General features: G+C 37.0%; 2 protein-coding genes and 1 long non-coding RNA gene across 4 annotated transcripts in view; 2 read left to right on the top strand and 1 right to left on the bottom strand.

Annotated features, from left to right (window-relative positions):
• Nucleotides 1-20,053, bottom strand: part of LOC113028107 (uncharacterized) — a 460,838-nt gene that overhangs the window by 143,648 nt on the left and 297,137 nt on the right. The gene's annotated exons all lie outside the window — the stretch shown is intronic.
• Nucleotides 11,088-13,172, top strand: LOC113028126 (dickkopf-related protein 3-like). The gene is made up of 4 exons (XM_026178153.2): nt 11,088-11,404; nt 11,559-11,733; nt 11,827-12,028; nt 12,819-13,172. The coding sequence occupies exons 1-4, from the start codon at nt 11,252-11,254 to the stop codon at nt 12,877-12,879; spliced, it is 591 nt and encodes a 196-aa protein (XP_026033938.1). The 5' UTR covers nt 11,088-11,251; the 3' UTR covers nt 12,880-13,172.
• On the top strand, nt 15,957-19,850 carry tectb (tectorin beta). 2 transcript variants are annotated; one of them, XM_026178151.2, is made up of 11 exons: nt 15,957-16,111; nt 16,193-16,268; nt 16,570-16,760; nt 17,260-17,411; nt 17,520-17,592; nt 17,785-17,888; nt 17,982-18,065; nt 18,159-18,321; nt 19,080-19,158; nt 19,255-19,287; nt 19,573-19,850. In XM_026178151.2, the coding sequence occupies exons 2-11, from the start codon at nt 16,202-16,204 to the stop codon at nt 19,647-19,649; spliced, it is 1,023 nt and encodes a 340-aa protein (XP_026033936.1). In that variant the 5' UTR covers nt 15,957-16,111; nt 16,193-16,201; the 3' UTR covers nt 19,650-19,850. The 2 variants fall into 2 exon arrangements, with proteins under 2 accessions (XP_026033936.1, XP_080161499.1); XM_080305373.1 differs by having other exon boundaries at nt 16,076-16,268.

The following is a 20,053-nucleotide window of genomic DNA, read 5'->3' as shown; positions in this document are numbered from 1 at the left end:
CACACAGTTGCTGTAGACTTCTTGGCTACAGCTCCATGATGAAAACTCCCATCTTATCTATTGGATTGCTGGATTTTATCAGAGCTTTTCCTGTGTTCACACTAGATGCCTGATATGTCTCTCAGAAAACCCTCTCAGAACTATGGGCCACTTCAGGAGGGAAAGACTGGTGTCGGTGCTTTAAGTAAGTAATTAATTAAGCAAATATTGCAAATAAAAACTAACAAGCACAAAACTTCGGTGTTAGCCTTGTGTGTAGTTTAGTAACTTCTTTATTTGTAGAAGAATTGCTGTTATGATACGTGCTGCACAGAGTCAGGCACGGAGAATTGATGATATGACTCAAACCTAGGGTTGGGCTGTCCTAAAATTTTGGATTTTGAATCTAACTGGTGCATGGATTTGGATGTGTATGTGTGTATGTGCTACTAATTTTGGACTGCTGTCCTTCGCGAACATAAAAGGAACTTTAATCTTTGTTGTCTTACTTTTCCTGGTTAATTAAATAAGAAAAACAATAATTAAATCATCTACTCTGACCACTAGCAGTTTATAAAGACATAAAATTAAGATTATCTCTTTATAAACTGAACTATATTCATCTTATTCACGAGGCTCTGAACAATAGCCCGTTTTGGCCCATTGGTAAATTGGTAATTGCCCACCCCTGCCCTTACTCACACAAAGTAATTATGTTTAGGCACAAGAAACATCATCTGAACGCACCTCACAAGTTTCTCCATCTGTCCCAATAGCATGTTACAGACAGCTGTCCACATAAAAAAAATCTCTAAAACTGAAGTTTTTTGCTTTTAGAGAGCTTACATCTTTTTCTTTTTAGTTTGTTTTTATTATTGGTCTTATATAAAGATCACACAAGTATAAAACTAAAGAATAATTAAACTGAAATAACAGGTTTTGTGGCTGGCCTTATTTTATATATCAATTTAAAAAAAACCTAAATCATCGTCCTCACCTTTTCTAAAACGCACAGCAAATTTATGGAAGATTAATACACATTTGGTGCTCCAATGAGCATTTCTGTTAACAGGATTGGAAGTCAAGGTGTGTGTGCTTGTTGTAATAAGGGAACATGTCACACACTGAATTTGTGACATGTTTGTGTGTGTGTGTGTGTGTGTGTGTGTGTGTGTGTGTGTGTGTGTGTGTGTGTGTGTGTGTGTGTGTGTGTGTGTGTGTGTGTGTGTGTGTGTGTGTGTGACTGTGTGTAGGTTGTAGCTGCATAACAATATTTTTTTTTTATATGAATCTCTTTATTGTTTTGGTCTTTTCGTAGGATTTGTTAACAATAAGGAAACCACCAGCATATATTTGCAATTGGTGCTGCTCTACTTTCAGCGATGAATGTCCCAGTGTAGTGGGATGACGAAATGTTAGTAGGTGTATTAAGATATTCATAGTTCTTCTGAAATGATCAGTTAATGCCCCCCAATATTTTTCTCCTATATCCTCCTGTGTTTTTATGAACTGGTAGGAGGACATCATGTGGTTCTGTGTAGAGTAGGCCTTGTTAAATTCTTGCATTTATATTATAAATGTTGAAACGTGCAAATTCCCAGAATATGCACATTATATTTTGGTGCATAAACCAAACAGAGCAGATGTACACAAAACTAGTCCTAAATTAAACAGGCAGTGTGGTCGGCTTACTTTAAGCATATTCTTCTTTTTGTATTGTATAGGATATTTTCATTTTTTTTCTTTTATCTTTTCTATGTGTCTACCTTGGGTTTCTCCTCATGTGACTTCTTGCTTGTTCACAAGGTACCATAATTAGGGCAAAACTCTGGATGAAACGTGAAAGAGGTTTAACTTGACTAAACCAAAAAGGCCAACTCAAAATGTGTTTCACGCCTGTCAAAATGTTAAATGAGCGCATTTGTCATCAATTGGAACAAGATGTTGGATGGAGATGAGCTGCTAGATCTGGCTGAAAATGATCCAACACACTCTGATCCTTTAGCGGGGAGAATTATGCTTAAAATATGACCTGCCTTGTGATTCCCCATAAACTTACACAATGTTTTATCTTCCCCTGTTTTAATACGCAAACACAGTGACTGTAGAGCAGAAGGTTTTACTGTTTTTATAGATCCAGTAAGCCGGTAAATTTGTACCACATGATTATTTAGGAGACTGTTTATTTTGCCGATTGATGTGAGAAGTTCATTAAAAGTATATTCACTGATATTGCTACAACACACAAATGTTTGCCAAGTATGAGAATTTCCTCCAGACTCATAATGTTTGTGAACTGTGTGAACTGTTTAAAAAAGAAAAGAAAGAACAACAACAAAACTAATGTGAGCAACACAATGTTTGCTGCATTAATGAGAAATGTTTTATACCATATGTACACTTTAATCCGCTTAAAACTTTAAAGTCTGAGCCATGAAATATTTACCATTTTCAATTAAGTAGTGTCTTAATTGAAAATTCTGATTTACAAAAAAAAGGAAATATTAATTTGCATATATGAGTTTTTAACTTCACTCACACTGATCCTTGAAACACTAGATGTTAAGTGGTTAAAGGTATTAGATAATAAAATGTGTAAACTAACTTTATTCAGTTGGAGAATGACAATATGAAGTAATACAGTAACTCTAGCAAAATTGGTTAGTAAGCTGCATTTGTAAAGTGTTAAAGAATAAATATATGTTCTTAGTGCCTTAGCAACAGAGGCTTAAGTTAGTGGAAGTTTAAAAAACAGGAAGTGTAGTGCAAAGCTGCAGAGGCATATTAATAAAAAGAGGAAACCAGACAGAAAAAGCAGAACTAGTAACACAGAAGGAGTTGTTTTTATCAAAACTATGTGTGACATGTAAAGGACCAAACTAACATCTGGTTCCGAACCGGGGACCTTTTGCGTGTGAGGCGAACGTGATAACCACTACACTACAGAAACTGCTGCATGACTGTGTGGATTTGCCTTGTCAGGAGATTAAAGTCTCTCGATTTCTAGGATAGCAGTGTCAGGACTTGGGAACATAAAGCAGGTTACATTTCCAGCAAGTATAATCAGAATGAACAGGTCAGGTAAGCAGGTGGGTGGGTCAAGGGTAGACTCCCTGAGCAGTGGAAAAGACAAGTGAATAACTATTACGCAGAATTAACTCAAGCAAGCTGACAAGTAACTAAAGGCCTGAGCAATACTACCAAATGGGTATGTTAATAAACTGGCAATGCATATTGAAGGCTGAGTTAAAACACTATGCTGACTGCAGATGGATGACAGGTATGGCTGGTCAGGGTTTCTTCCCATCACTGGAAGACATACACTATATTACCAAAAGCGTCTTGATGCATTCTCAATCATCCAGGAAAATAAATCTCCAAATGTTGATTCTGTTCATCTGGATGTAGCGTTTTGTGGGAGAAACGTTTCGTCACTCATCCAAGTGACTTCTTCAGTCTCAGCTGACTGCAGTTTGACCTGCAGTTTGACCTGCAGTCAGCTGAGACTGAAGAAGTCACTTGGATTCAGGTGTTCAAATCATTTCCATGGTCAGAGATGTATAAAATTAGGCACCTAGGCATGCAGACTGCTTCTCCAAACATCTGTGAGGTCTAAGGAGCTTATTGAATTCCAGCTTTGTACTGTGATAGGATGCAACCTGTGCAATAAGTCCAGTCATTAAATTTCCTCACTAATAAATATTCCAGTCAGCTGGAAGTGGTATTATAACAAAGTGGGAATGATAGCAACTCAGGTTCTGTAAAGCAGGGTCAGCAGATATTGAGGTACATAGTGGGCAGAGTTCATCAACTTTCTGCAGAGTCAGTTATTGCAGATCTCCAAACTTCATGCAGCCTTCAGATTAGTTCAAGAACAGTACATGGAGAGCTTCATAGAATGGGTTTCCATGGCCAAGCAGCTGCAAGCCTTGCATAACCAAGTGCAATGCAAAGTGTTGGATGCCGTGGTGTAAAGCAGCTAACCCTAACCCCCTCTAACCCTAACTGGACTCTAAAGGGTTGAGCCACGTGTTATCTGGAGTAACAAATCATGCTTCTCCGTCTTGGTTTGGTGATTGCCATGAGAACAGTACTTGTCTGACTGCATTGTGCAGTCACAACAATTTCAGGCTCCCACCTTCATGGGAACAGTTTAGAGATGTCGCCTTCCAGTTCCAATGTGACTGCACACCAGTGCAAAAAACAAGGTCCATAAAGACATAGATGAGAGAGTTTGGTGTGGAAGAACTTGACTGACCTGCATAGAGTCCCGACCTTAACCTGAGAGAACACCTTTGGGATTAATTAGAACTGAGACTGCGAGGCCTTCTCGTACAAAATCACTGTCTGACCTCACAACTGCGCTTCTAGAAGAAAAGGCAGGCGCCACACCTGGCAGACAAGGAGAGCAATGACACAGAGTTTTAAGATCTTAACTCTTTTAAAGTGATGTGTTAGGCAGCTCTACACCAAATTAGGGGAACGTTTTTTACAAGATAGACCAGTAAAGTTTAAGACACTTAAAAATATATACCAAAATACACTGAAGATGTTCCAAAGGTGCCTATTTTGACACAATTTACACCAGTTTTTTTGTGGGGTCCAGTTATATGCTTTAAACTAATATTAATAACAGTTTTAACTATTGGGCACCAATGACCCTTGTTCTACATTCTTGTCCTTTGCTTCTTTTCCCATCTTAATGATAAAAAACCCTAAACCTGGCACAAAGAAAGCATGCCTGTTTCCCATTATAGAAGGAATCACACTCTTAGGTCTTGTTCCAATTGAAAACAGGTTATAGAGACCATTATTTAAACCTGGATAGGAGTGTACTCAAAGATCTAACGACAAAATAAACACACGTTTGGTTCATTTGAGGTTATTTTTAGTGTTAAGATGGGGGTTTATTTTGTTTTATGGATACAAAACACAGCTGACATAATACTATCATGAGGTTTAGAACAACATGTCCCTGTCAAATATGTGTCTTTGCAGGATTACTGTCACCCTATATTAGTAATCATAACGGACAGATGTGGAACTGGTTGAGTCACAGAGGCAGACATATGGTGTTTTTGTGAATCCTTCAGCTCGCCATATATTGTGTTAGTCGATTTCAAGATGAGTCAAATTCAAGACTTATATTTTCTCACGTCACCCTTTTAAGTTCTTTTTTCTGTATTAAATTAAAGCATAAAAGTTCAGTTCAATTCAAGAACAAGTCATCTTATTTACAGAAAACCTGACACTAAACATAGGAGCCATTCCCTTAGAAATAACATCTGTTTTACCAATAATAAAGTTACCTCATTTTTTAAAGAATACAGTTAATGACTGGACATTATTTAATTAATTGTCTATCAACTACTTTTGTATTACTGTAACTTTACTAGTAATACAAACTTTACTTTAGATTTTTTTTTAACATGTACGTGTATTTGTATTTGTGTACTGATGTGAGTACAGCTTTAATCCTATCTTAGTCCCAGCAGCAGTCTTCTACCTGCTAACATCTACTGGCTTCATTTCACTGCTCACTTCACTTCATGCAAAGCACCATAAAACCTCTGCCCTGCTTGCTCAAGGTGTGAATTGCCTGCCCACAAACACAGAGAAAAGGCTTTAAGGCATTTCTAGCACCTCATTTTAAATTGTAACCTCAATTTGGAAGAACACTATGATACGAACACATCGTGCTACAGGGATACAGCCAGATTCACAGCATGGGGGTGACACCTGTACAAATTCTGCTCACACTTCTTGAATTGTTCTCGGAGGACAAATTGTATGAATATCATTGCATTTATCAATGTGTTCAGACACTTGGATGGAAGTTGATTATTTGGAAATCAAAGTCCAAAAAGTCAATTTATCCTTTAAGGGTTACAGGATGTTGGCCAAATACAGAAAAAACATGTCTGTAGCTTTAAAATTACAAAATAGTGAAGCTGATAAGAAAAACATGGATGCCCCTTTCCCCCCCAACAGTCCAACAAAAAGAACAATGTTAAGCTTTGTAACTCTACACAAAACAGGGAAATTAAGTAAGTAAAAAAGAATGGCAGCGAACCCCTACGAAGCTCTTAAACTCATCAAATCTAGTTATAGAAACCACTTCTGACAATGAGTAAGAAAGACAAAGTGTGTGTGTGTGTGGGGGGGGGGGGTAAACAGAGCTGCAACAGCATGCTGGTTTAAACAAACATAACAAACATCAGCAACCACTCAACACGCAGGTTTGCTGCATGGCTTGCAGCTTTAGCTTGCAGCTTTAGCTTGCAGCTTTAGCTTCTAACATCTTGAAACTTCCACAGCAAACAGAGTACTGCTGATATTCGTTTGAGTGATAATTTTGATAAATGGAAGTCAATTTAAATCTGGTCTCCAACGATCACCGAAAGAAAAACATATGGCTAATTTTTCCTGTGTTTAGTGGCTATGTGCTAATTTTTATTCAGTGCACAGCTAAGTTGTTTCCCGTTGTATCAAAATGAGCTTTAAGAAAACAAGTTTGCCAATACTGGGTTCACTGTTACCACTGCCTCCTTCTAGAGTGGATACAAGATTTGATCCATGCTAGCGGATCAAAGTGTTACACATAAGTGACATAGCAAAGGAAAAGCTAACCATAAAAACAGAGAGAGAATCCCATAGACAAACGTGCAAATGCAATGACAAAATCATTTTTCAATATTTCCAATTTTGCCTTAACTTTACCGTCTGCAGATCTTTTAAAATTAGGTCTGAATGATGTAGTCATTGAATATTTTCTGATGCATAAACTGCAAATAAACGATGCGCTATCTTTCGCAGATACTTGTGCAGCAAACATCTGATCTATGAGGTGAAACTCCCACTTAGCATAGCCATTCACTGGCCATTCAGCCAGTTGAATTGGGCTTTTCTGTCTTTAGCCTGTGGCAATAATGTATGAATGTGCAACATGTGCCTGTTTTTGTCATTGTGTCATTACTAAAGCACATCTACATTACTTTCAATTTACAAATCTTTCCCAATACATCTAAACCCTTTTTAAAAAAATCATAACTACTGGTGAACAACGCAAAATCAATGCTGACAGTTTTCAATCGTACACCAACCACTAACTGATTTTATTGTCCATAAAGTTTCCACTCTCCAGTTGTCATGAAACATTCAAGCAGCTAACAGAAGAACAAACAACACAGCTGATGTAGCACAACTTGCTTTTGCCTTTCCCGGACTATAAATATTTATTACCATGGCCTGGTATCATCTGACACTGCACACTGTAATTTCAGTAATGCTGAAACGAATTCTTTTCCACTGACCTGAATAAACATACACTCTAAGGGACTTTTCCAAATTTTCCATCCGTCTTGCACTGAGTGTTTTCTTGGAAGTGGGAATGAGGACTCGTCATAACCTCCACCATTCACAGCTCCCCATGGTGGTGGTGGAGGTGGTGGTCTTGGGGGGTGGGGTGGGGGGTCAAGGTCCATTACAATGGGCAGACATCAGCTTGTCTATTGTCTCTCTTAATCCCTAATTGCACGACCATCAGCGATGTTGATTCTTTACATGCATTACAAGCGTCATTAGCAGAGTCATTAACACAGGGAAAACATGTTGAGGACCGTAGAGACACGGTTATCTGTCACTGCATTGGGTAAATAGTCAGGGTGATATCTTACTGTAAGTACAGATGTATAACAATAGCGTTTTTGTAAAAGAATGATAAGGGGAGGGAGTGGGTGTAGTTTAAACTGTAATCCCTATGATGCAAAATGCAGTGCTGTAAATCTTATTAGGAATGATGAATATGTGTATGTGTGACTCGCTTTAAAAGTTCTGTTTATGAGTTACAGAACAGAAAAATTGATGATGCAATGATGAGTCTGCAAGCTCTAAAACTTTTCCAAAAAAGACATTGAAAAGATGACTGTGCCAGACACGTACCTAATATTCAGATTCGGCTAAAAAGTAAAAAAAAAAAGAAACAAGAAAATATATTACGTTAATAGCATATTTAGTGAAAATGTATCCTTTTACCACAGGTTTTATTTGTAAGGCAAAACAACATCATTACTTCTGAAAACTCATTCAAATCTAACCCCTTTTTTATTATTAACAATTTTCATTTCTGCTTAAAACCAAAGCAAACAGAGAAACAAATCAGCTTAAAGACTAATAATAACCATTACGCTTACCTCAGTTCTGCTCAATATTAATTGTGTCTCTTTGTAAGCTTATTGGTGCAGCCCATCACAAGAATCCTAGTTTCTCATGTGGTCCCTGGAAGAAATGAATTGCCCCTCCTCTAAGTATCACCCTTCTCATGTTTTTATCGGCAACAAGTTGGTATATCTTTTCACCCAAGTCTACACAATCACCGTGGTGACAAAAATAATGGATGCAAGAAGTTGTACCCTTGCATCCTTTGACATGATTTTAATGTTCCAAAACGTACTTGCCCCTTCTTTACCATCTGACCCAGCACCTTCATCCCAAGAGGCAACACTGCTTCCCAGTTCCCCTGCCTCTGTGGGAATAATACGTTTTCATTATCCAGAGGTCCATATAAATATCCTTACCATGAAACACATATCGAGACGTAACCCCACGAGAAACAGAATTTAAGGTCAAATGCTGTTTAACATAAATGCATACATGGAATGGACATTGTGTAGCTTTGTGGTTGCAATCAAGTCACAGCAAAATAATAAGTGAGTTGGGTGTATTTAAAAAAAAAAAAAACACATACATAACACGTTATCATTTTTGAAACAACAGCTAGGCATCACCTAGATATCCACTAAACTTAACCAAATATAACCCAATTTTAGCTTTGATGTAGCCTACAATTTAGAAACATTGTAATATTTTTACCAATAATGAACAGAAAACTGATGAGTACGATAAAACTATCTGTCATTTATTTGAATGGATTGGAATAGATTATATTTTCTTTCTCTCATTAATGCATCCCTTGCATTACCTCTTATAACTCAATAATCCAGTCAAAATGATTAGACTGCTCCAAAGGCTGCATAACACTGACACAGTACTTATTTACACATTGCTAATTGCTACTATTGTGCCCACTAACTGTGCCATTAGTCTGTGTTACTCTGTTCTGATAAGGATAAGGAGCTAAGACAGTCCCAGACTGCAATATCTGTGTATCTGATCTGGGCTGTCTGCCACTTAGAAAATGTAAATTAGTGACAATTATTCAGGCACCTCAGGCTGAGTAAGAAATACCTGGTAATGTTAGATAAAGCTCTCCATACAAGGTGCATTAATTACAATTATAGACAAGACAAGATGTTGTCTTAGTTGGAGAGACATTAAGTGGTGGGTTTTATAGTGGCCTGGAGGCTCGTGAGTGAGACAGAGGGTCTGTGTGGGTTTAGCGAGGTGTAAGCTATGACTACATTCATCTAAGCAAAACAAAGAACCAAATCCAATTTCCCCAAAAAAAAGAAGATTGGATGCTGTGTACATTGCAAATTTTAAAAAGCGTGAAACCTTTATAACGAATGTTAAAAATATGAAATTGTATGTTTTTGAAAATATATACATGCTTATTTTGTTTTTGATACAAGAAAATGTTGTACAAAGGTCTGCACAGGGGAAACAAAGACTGAAAAAGCTTTAAAATGCCTATAAAACATCTTGTGGAATCCAAATGGAAATAAAAGAGAATCCCAGAAAGAAGAAGATGACTGTTTCTGAATCTAAAATTACATTTCATCATGGATGGTTCATATAATTAAGATTTAAAGGAACTGGAGAAAACTCTGGATGCATGGGACAAAGCCCTCAATCATTACTGAGTAGTCTTTGAAGCTCTCAGTCAGCTTTTCATTAAAAACAGACTGTCTTGGACATCACCGCATGGACTCAAAAACACTTCAGTAAACCATGCTGTAGATGTGGAGTGTCATTTGAAATCATGGACACGTGGTCATTTGAATCAGAAGTCACCATTGCTGATGGTATGGCCTGTATTTATGTACATGGGAAACCTTTACATCTGTGAGGACACTACTGAAGATATTGCTATATTTTTAAGGGAAGGCCTTGCTCATTTCTGCAAGAATGACCACATTTCTGCATGATTGCTGACGCCATAAAGGAGACTCAATATCATCTGAATTTTAATAACTACCTAGAATTATCTATATCTATATGTGTAAAAACCACAACCAGTATAGTCTATGTCTCACAAATGTTTATTCCTGAAGTCAGAACAGTACGGAAGGAGCTGAAATTGTCATAACTGGTCATTGTGGGGGAGTTTAAACTCTTTTAGTCAGTGTGACTGCTTTTAATTTTACTTTTGTAATGATCTGTTATATGACTAAATCATATGGGAGACTTTTACCTGGATAAATAAAGCATAACGAAATGATTTCAAACACACACTTTGTGTATATTAAAAACTTAAAACTAGCTGATTGTTGGACATTTCAGTTATTATCATAACTGTATTTATAGAGAATTGCTTGTCCTGCTTGTCATGTGTAAAGATTCCAGGACAAAAATGTGAAAAAAAATTTCTTTTTGTTCCCCTACAGCACCTTGTCTCCCTTCTCCTCCTGATGGTAATTACATTTAATGAGTTCAGGGTTCATCCGCAGGGTGCACTTCTCCAAATTGCTCACAGCATGGGGTCTGAAGTGGGATAGGGTAGGGGGTATCAGGACAGTCGAGGTCGGGGCCAGGAGTGTTTACCCAGTGTTTGGGGTCAAGACTTGCAGTGGCTCTACTTGTCAGAGAGCAGTGAAACATGTCATTAATTTGTCTGCTTTTGTCCTGCTTGTTTGTTTTTCTGGTAGAGATAATCACGTGAAGGTGGTGCTTGTCTTGGCTCTATTGTGTGAAACTGTTGTCAGTCCATCACCACCCTCAGTGCCCCATCTCTCCCCATTCCCTTTCTCCCCACTTCATGAATGGCCATTTTGCCACTATTTTCTGACTGCAGGGGGTGACCCCAACAATTTAGTTAATCCATTAACAACTAATTGTCTCCTCCTACTCTGTTGTTTGGACAAACAGCCTGGTGGGGGGAGGTCAAGTCCTTCTGACCTATAAAAGTCAAACCAGAAGAGCAGTGAGCCAGTGTCACTGCATGGATACCTTCAGTACTGACTGTTTACACTTTGACTTGCACTTTTAAGCGCTGGATTTTTGTTTCGAGCTTTTCTTGCTTTCTCTTTGACTCACCTCTTTTTAAGTTAATCATTGTTCATTTTTTATTAATCCTTTTTTGTGCATTTTGGAAATGTTTGGAAATCTGTGGTTGGTTTGTTTGTGTCTGTCCTTTTATGGGACAGAAGCACGTATATGGGCCTGGATGCTGAACATGCCCCACAGTCCTCCCAAAGAAGGAGCAAAAGCACTTCGACAGAGCACTCCTGTTGCCAAACCAGTCACGGTAAGATGCTTGAAAGTGGCCATGATTATTTTGTTTGAATTAACGAAATCATTTGACATCTGTAGAAAAGGTATGAGAGCAACATGGCCCTTCTGTCTTAAACTGGGCTTAGAATTTCAGGCAAAGTTTGCAATGATTTCCTTCTTTTCTTCAGGCTGCATGTGACCACGACAGAGCTTGTGGAAGGGGTTTCTCATGTGATCGCCACTTTGGCCTTTGTGTGCCTCTAAGAGGGGAGGGTCATTACTGTCGGAGAGATGCACAATGTGTTCGTGGACTTAGCTGCATGTTCGGGAAGTGCCACCGCAGTATCCCCGATGGACAAGAGGGTAAGGGTGGACCAACAAATGTAACCAAATCTTTTAAATTTCCACATTTTTCTTCATACGAAACCAGAAGTGACCACTGTTTCCTTAATCCAGGTGCCAGGTGTAAAGTTGACAGAGACTGTGGAGCATCGATGTGTTGTGCCCGGCATCATGGTGAGCAGGTGTGCAAAAGAAGACTGACGTTAGATGAGAGCTGTTATGTGCCTGATGGTGGCCTGGCATTCAGCATCAACCAGATTTGTCCGTGTGATGAGGGTTTACTTTGTCGTGAAAGCAGTGGAAAGCTACAGAGAGAGTAAGTACTACAAACACTGGTTTTCATCATCAGATATTTTACTCAACAAACAAAGGGTTTGCTAAAGTGACTGATATCAATATTCACTCCAAAGCTTTTAGTTTCATTGACAAATCAGTTCTGGGGTCTTTGTTATCTAGATTTTATTGCAAAAAATTAGGCAAATGACAATCACATTTATACCATTTTGTGGGTGTTAATTCAAATTCTTCCTGGACTTCTACACAATTGAACGGACATACTGGGTTTTCTGGACTTTTAGGCCCTTTGAAAGGGCAGGTCGAGGACTAACTTCCCAGAAAACCTTTAAAGCTTTTAAGCCTCTCTGTTTGTACAACTGTTAGAAAAGTTTATCTTTTTATGTTACTTTTTAATTTTTATGTTGTATTGTGTATTTTTAAGACTTTTACAAACTAAGTAGGTTTAGAGTCGTTTTTAATTTATACTGGAAATGTACATGTCTTTTGGCATAAAACAGGTTCCACAATACAATTTACAGATGAAATTTAAGAAGTGTTCCAAGATGGAAAAATGAAAAAGCCTTTAGCTAAGACAGTAAAAGAAACAGCTCAGAAAAGTTGCTCTACATTGCAATGCAAATTTGTATGTTTGCACTATGTACTATGATTGTCTACTAATCTACAGCCTTAGTAACAGCAAGCTTTAAGAGCTTTTTTCTTTCATTCAATATGACAGTAACTGAAAGCAAGTAATATGTTTTAAACATGGTTCAGTTTATCTAAAATAATTGCTTCTTGCAAAGACTAACTTGGGTTTGTTTGTCTTTCAGGAGGGAGTTTATATACCAGCCAGAACGAACAAGCTGGACCTGTCAAGTGCCCAACCTTTGATACATTATCAACAGAAGTTCTATTTTCTGTGTAACTATACTGTATATATTTAAATGTATATGTTTCTAAATATGCTGTATTGTTATTTGCTCTTATTAGAGGCTTAAAGAAAAGTTGTTTTTAATATTTCATTTTGTAAATTTTGACAAAAAGCACTACTGTATGTAGCTGGGCTCAACAAAGCTAGTGTCTTATCCAAAATCTTCATCATGATCATTTGCTGATCTTTCTTTCTCTAAATGTCTGAAATGCTTCAAGTTTTAAGCATAAATTAAAGAAAAGGTTTTCCAAAACTAATGAGTATAATTTGTGTTTCACAAAAAATGTATTACAGTTTCTTAATTTTAAAGCTTCCAAGATCATTCCCAATCACTAATCAAAACATTTGGGTAATGAGTAAAGTACCTGTGCATACAGAAACATTATATACACACACAAATGTAAAACATTTATATAATCCAGACTTTACAGACAAAGAATGTTTTGAAATCAAAATATGTTTTTTGGAGAATTTTGCCAAATAACATCAAGATAACAAAGGTAATTAAATATAGCAAAAATAAGAAGTAGAATCAGAATTATACATTTTTAAAAGTAATGACAGTAAAGTCACTATTATTCTTTAAAATAAAATTATTTTAGATTTTAAGGTTTTTTTGTTTTTTTTTAGATAATTTGTATATATTCATTTAGCATGCAATCAATTAAAATGTAGAGACATTTTGAGAAAAGTTCATCTTCTTGGATGTTTTGTTGTCTTCCTTACCACAAAGCTCACCTTATAGTAAATTTCAAATTACATGTTTATATAGTTAACTGTTTAAAGACTGAATTATGAAATAATTGCCAAAAATTCTTTATTAAACCTTCTGACAAGTTGTTAAAAAAAACCCTAAATGAAATATTAATTGGAAATATAGGAGTTTTAATTTGTTTTACATTTGCTACATCTGGGTTTTTTTTGGTTTTTTGGTTTTTTTTGCAATTCATTGATTAAAACTGTATTGTGCAATTTTGTTTAGATTTGATTATGTAGAATTCTCAGAAAACCCATGTTTCAAATATGATGAAACTGAAATGATTTTAGGTGCTGTATTCCTTTAAAGCACCAAGTCGACTGTGCAATCTTATGAAAACAGAGTCTGTCTCCCTCTGAGCACGTTTCTTGGACTACAGGAAGGAGTTACATAATATAAAGGAATCTTGCAACTCCTAATTGTTAGCATCACCAGATGCTGTAATGCTAGCTGTCCCCTGACCCATTCTTAGATCAGTATCTTCCTCGGACTACGTCGGGCATAGTCTGAGGGCCATTCACATGCTAATCGTCCAGTTTGCCCCTTCAATTTCACGGTGACTTGAATTGTTCTGTGAAGGACATTAGTGTCTAACCTCTTTGCTATCGTGTTACAGAGCTTATCATTAAGTCTTTGCAAGGAGGTATTTGGTGCTGTGAATAGAGCCTCATGACAAGAAAGATTGGAAAGTCTTAGGATGTTTTATTAAGGTATTGATGTGTTTTTTCTGACAAACCTTTTGATTTTATGAACAAACAGGATGTAAAAGGCAAAGAAGAATTTATGCCAGAAATAATGCACAGTAACTAATCACAACTAGAGTTATTAAGGCTTCAGGAGAAGCCAGTGTGACTGTTCTAAACCTGCCAGCGAGAACACACGTTTCACACACATAAGAAAGGCAAACGAGACAAAAGCGATATCTAATAGCACAAGACTTTGAGAAACCTTATATTGCCGAATGCTGCAAAACAGTGGCCTATCATCTCCACTTAAGAACAGAAGTTACCATTGTAGGCAGCACGTATCACAGTCAACAATCGCATTTTGGAGGTATCTATACATGTCTGTTTGCACTATTTAGCTTCTTAAACGGTTTTCTATTCCTGAATGCTTTGTCCTCTAGCATAAAAGGAAATAAAACCAGTGTAGAATTTGAAGACATTTTAAGAAGCTGCCTATTTCTCTTTTTACTCCAGATTTCTGTAAATATTCGCCTGATGTATATATACAAAACCGATCTATCTATAACTATAAAAAGTGATTGTTTTTTGTGAAGTTAGTTTTTATTCTATTATTTCATATTTATCTATTTTTATACCCTTTATTTAACTATAAAAGCCTCAGTGAAATATAAAATCCTTTTTACAATAGTTACCTGCCCATGTAAGCTGCAATATATTATGTTACCAGGTATGGAGTTAAGGGCGTGGCCACCATTATTAACAGAGGTACCAATCATAGATCGTACAAAAGGTGGATGTAGCCACTGTGATGTCACCCATTGGTTTGTGAAGTCCTATTTGCAGGCTCAAGATTGGTGTTTTCGGACAACTTTATTTAAAAACAAATTATGCGACAAAGATAAGGCTTCCTGCAAAGTACAACCAACCAAGCAAGTGAAATTTTAGCATTTTATAAGTTACTTAGTGCTAATTAGTAGATATGTGTTTCTTGAGTCCTAACATTTTAAGAATGCAGCTTGCTAGTCTAGCTTAGCTAAGATTTACCCTCCCCCCTACAGGTGATATCTTTTGGCTAAAGAAAACCTCAATAAACTCCAAAAAGTAGTGTCCACAACCAGTGGTCTTCAAGCAGTGTATAGTTTTAGCCCTCAAAACCACATGAAGGTCAAACCAAAAATCAAATAACCCAATGACGACTCTACTGCTTATCATGTTGTTTTGGTCAGATGGGCTTAATTTGATAAAACTTGCATCTTTCTGGCTAACATTAGCTTTCTTGCTAACACGGATCTATGTGCATGATATTAATATTAGTTTTGCAACAATAGCAACACTGATCACACATAAAGAGATCACACATAGAGAGACTCGCTTTAAATTTTGTACTAGTCAAAAACTAATAGTTTTAATTGTATAAATTTAAGAATTCTCTGTTAGCTGTCTTGAACACACTCTACAACCCTGAGAGCTAATCCTTTGAGAGACTTTGGTCATTTGAAAGTCAATGTCTGAGCAGTACAGAGAGCTTTTGTGAGAAGCTGACAATAGAGCTCTTAAACCCATCCTGCCAAGGGAAAAAGTGGAGATAGGAGAATGGGTGAAAGTCGATTAGCCTTACCTGTGATAGTATAAAATCCCTCCCTAAGTTATCAAGAGTTGTTAGCTCTTGAATCACCACTCCAGGTAAACTGCTAAAGAGCCATGAGGAACCTCTGACCTCAAGGTGGTTGAAGACATTACTTCTGTCAGGTAAGTGTCATATGTGTTATATTTTCTCAGACTTATTTTACACATTATCCTGTTATTGATAATTCTTGAATTTCTCTGCAGCACCACACTATGGCTTTTGTCAGTGCACTGTTAATGCTGCTGCCTGTTGCATGGTCATGCATTCCCCAAAAAGCAGGTAAAAACACTTTGACACAAAGATGAGTATGTATTTAACATGCTTCTGCCTCATGACCTGTATAGCATTTATATGTAGATTTTTTTGGTCATTGCTTTTTAATGCAAAAATCACCATGCATCCTAAAACTATGACTTATATGAGTTATTTTTATACATATATGAAAATTATCCCTAAATGTGAATAAAGCTCAAGAGGAAAAACAAAGAAGGAATTGATAACCACTACTGTCACAGTATGATTAAATAAACTGTAAGGTACAGTGTATAATATTCCCTTTTTATTTTAATTTTTACTTCAGATTACGTTATGGTGTCATGTTTCCCTAATGCCATAATTGCCAACGTCCCAGAGTGTCCTTACGGCTGGGAGATTGAACACTTGTCTCTCGGTGGAGTCTGTTACAATGGAATACACAGCCCAGGTTACTACCGCTTCATCATCCCAGATCTCACACCCAAAAATCACTCATACTGTGGGACTCAGTCTGAGGTGAGAAGCCAAGTAGGCCATAATAACCGGTACTGTGCCGCCATGCTTAGAGATTAATTTTGTCAGTTTTTATTGAGACAATACCTGAGATTATTGTTGCCTCTTTACCTTACAATACAAAGCACCTTGAGGCAGCTGTTGTTGTGGTTTGGCACCATATAAATAAAACTGAATTGAAAGGTGAAATACTGACTTTTTATTTTGCAGACATAGGACAGGGGCTGGAAATGTAATGAAGGCATTGCATTGCAGTGCATTGCATTGAGAATAACAGACAATCAACAAAATACAGGGTCACTAAAATGCAATCATGCTGAGGTTATCCCAAGGTCTTGGCATATAAAATTAAAATGATCTATGTAGGTATGAACACTACTGCATTATTTTTTGTAATTTGGTCTTACTGTCCCTTGAGGATAGTACTATTTAAATACAGAGAAGTCTCTCTCAGTTTATTTAAAAGTATTAATAACATTATTTTATACTTTTCATGCCACAGTACATTCCCGGCAAAGACCCCAAATACATCTTCTACAACTCCATTGTGTCCAACGATACTTCACTGACAGTCAGAAACCAGCCTGTGAACTACACCTTCAGCTGCACGTACCGAGCAGCCTATCTGGTTAATAATGCAGTCTTTAGCCAAAGGTAAGCACCAGTTCAGGATACGAGATGACCACAGCTGCTGTCTGGATGATATGTGCCTTCTGACCCAATGACTTGCAGCGTTTTTACTAAACCCTCTGCTTTTTCCAGAGTGGCTACAGTTTATGTCAACAATGGGAGTTTAGGCACTTTTAGATCACAGTTGTCTATGAATGTGTTCACGGTGAGTAGCTGCTCAAAGATTCGCCCGGTGGAATCGACATGTTTAACGTAATAAATGCTTTTTATCAGTGTGTTTTTGTTATAAATACTGTCTTTAATAAATGAAGGTATTATCGTGTACACACCACGATCATTGAATGCAAACGAGAACTGCAGACATCTTGAAAAACACAAAATGTCCCATATTTCATAGAATTCAAAGTTCCTGTATGCCAAGGACGCTCCCTATGTGATTGATACCTCTGAGATCGGCTCTGAAGTATTCATTGGCATCGAGGCAAAAGGTCTAAGTAACAGGTAGACTTTAGATGTTTGTATGTTTATTTTTGTAGTTTTAAAGGTAAGATTCTCCCAGACTTCTAAAGCGCATTTGTCCTTTACATCTCAAAGATTCAAAGTTGTGATAAACAACTGCTGGGCAACTCCTTCACCTTACTCCACAGACAGGAAAAGGTGGAGCCTCATCATTAAGAGGTACTAAAACACAAAAGGCTAAAACAACTTAAGGAACCTTTTGTTCCCACTTCTTTATGTTTTATAGGATGTTTAATTGCTGTTTTCCAACAGCTGCTCCTCTGACAACACTGTGACTATTTTTGAGAACGCCAAAGACAGCCGCTCCATGTTCAAGTTCAACTCTTTCCGCTTCCAGCGGCAGGAGAAGGTGTCCACTGTTTGGCTTCACTGTGAGGTCCAGGTCTGTGATGGGGAAAGGATCACCTGTCAGCCAGTGAGTGTTTTGTTATTTAATGATACCAAAAACATTATAGCAGTCGTTCCCATCTACATGTTGCTGTTTTGCAACTGCTCTTTTTAAATGTCATAGTAGAAAAAGCACAGATGTTACTAATAACATTAACTGTGGCTCTGTTGTTAATTTCCAAAGTTTGACATGCACTAGATACAAAACCTGAAACATCTAAATGGAATTCGGCTATTACAGTTTTCTCAGAGTTTAGGTCTCTTAGTCAATCTTCTTTAGCTCATCATCTCTGAGAGCTGATTTTCTTCCAGGCTTACCTGATTTCTTCCCTGGCAGCAGATCACTTAATAGATGCATTTACAATCCTGCAGGTTAATCTGGGCTGACCAAACCATTTTAGATTAAACTCATTAAACTCACTATCAATGGACTGATGCAGACTGCAAGGCTAGCAGCATTAACCAATACATTTTAAGTCTAGCTTCCACATAGCTGGTAAGTTGCCTTTACTGGCCAGTCCATGTTTTGGCCTTTGACACCATGCAATTATAAACTGAATAACAGATCACTATAACATTGAATTCTGTGTCTTTATACAGTTAGGTACTTTTTCTGCAATAACATTTACAAATTAGTGATTTTCCTCTATTAACAAAAAAGCTAATTTCACATTCTGACTGGTTGTTTTTCAAGTTCTTCTACTGGCCTTTAACATCAAAGTTGAGTACAGTGTAAAAAACAGACAAACATACTAAACAGGAGACCATGGTTGCTTTTTCTTGAAGAGCCCCTGCTCTGTGAGGAGTTTGCCATCAGACGTAGACCCAAATGGGGGGATCCTTACTGCTGAATTTCACATTAAAGGTAGAGTAAACCGTGGCATATTTATGACTGAGATCAATAAAGAGTAACTCATGCAGTCGATTGTATAGTATGAACAGTACTGTTTTTTTTTAACAGGTAATCAGTCTTCTAATAATGGACACATAACAGGTAAAAAACAATGCGATGATAATTTTGGTTGATTGAAATCATAATCGAAACAAAAATAATCTGAACAATTAAAATTTTTTGATAACTAAGGTCTTTTATGCTTTAAATAAGTAGAGTTTAACTGAAATGTTTAAATCTGTGTATTGCTTTGTACATGAGCTGCAAAACCACTCAAGTTTAACATGAACTCATCCTCTCAAGGCTTACGCTCAGCTAATCGTGTTCAAACTTGGTTCTCATTCACTGAGGTTTGATCTGTTAATTTTTTTCTCCCTCCTTTAACAGGCGTCTCAGTGCTCATCCTGCTTGTGGTCCTGATAAACACATGTTATGATTTCATCAATGGATCAAGAATTTTATAAAACAAAATCATCAGTTTCCATTAACACACAAACACAGAGGGGAGTGCCACCCAGGACTCAGGGAGCGTATGAATACATTCCTCCCCACGCGATCATTATCTCACAATATGATTTTTATTTAGCATGTTTATTGATGCTTTGAACCTTGTGTGATATTTCACTCCTTCCTCCAATAAAGATTCATTACATTTTGAAAGAAAAGGAATTTTTTTCCATTTGTTCCAAACCATAAAAAACAAAAAAAACAAAAAAATTTCATTCAGTCCTTAAATTAAAACCAAATTTTCGGTCTGACAGCACTACAACAAACAGAGCACATGACTAAACATAATATTACATTTTTTCTATTTCCATGACACAATCTAGAACAACTATAAAATGTCTTCTTCATTTCATGTTACACT

The sequence above is a fragment of the Astatotilapia calliptera genome, chromosome 8 (assembly GCF_964374335.1).
Source record: "Astatotilapia calliptera chromosome 8, fAstCal68.1, whole genome shotgun sequence".
NCBI classification, from domain to species: Eukaryota; Metazoa; Chordata; class Actinopteri; order Cichliformes; family Cichlidae; genus Astatotilapia; species Astatotilapia calliptera.
The sequence above is the reverse complement of the archived record's forward strand: the minus strand, read 5'-3'. Positions and strand labels throughout refer to the sequence as shown.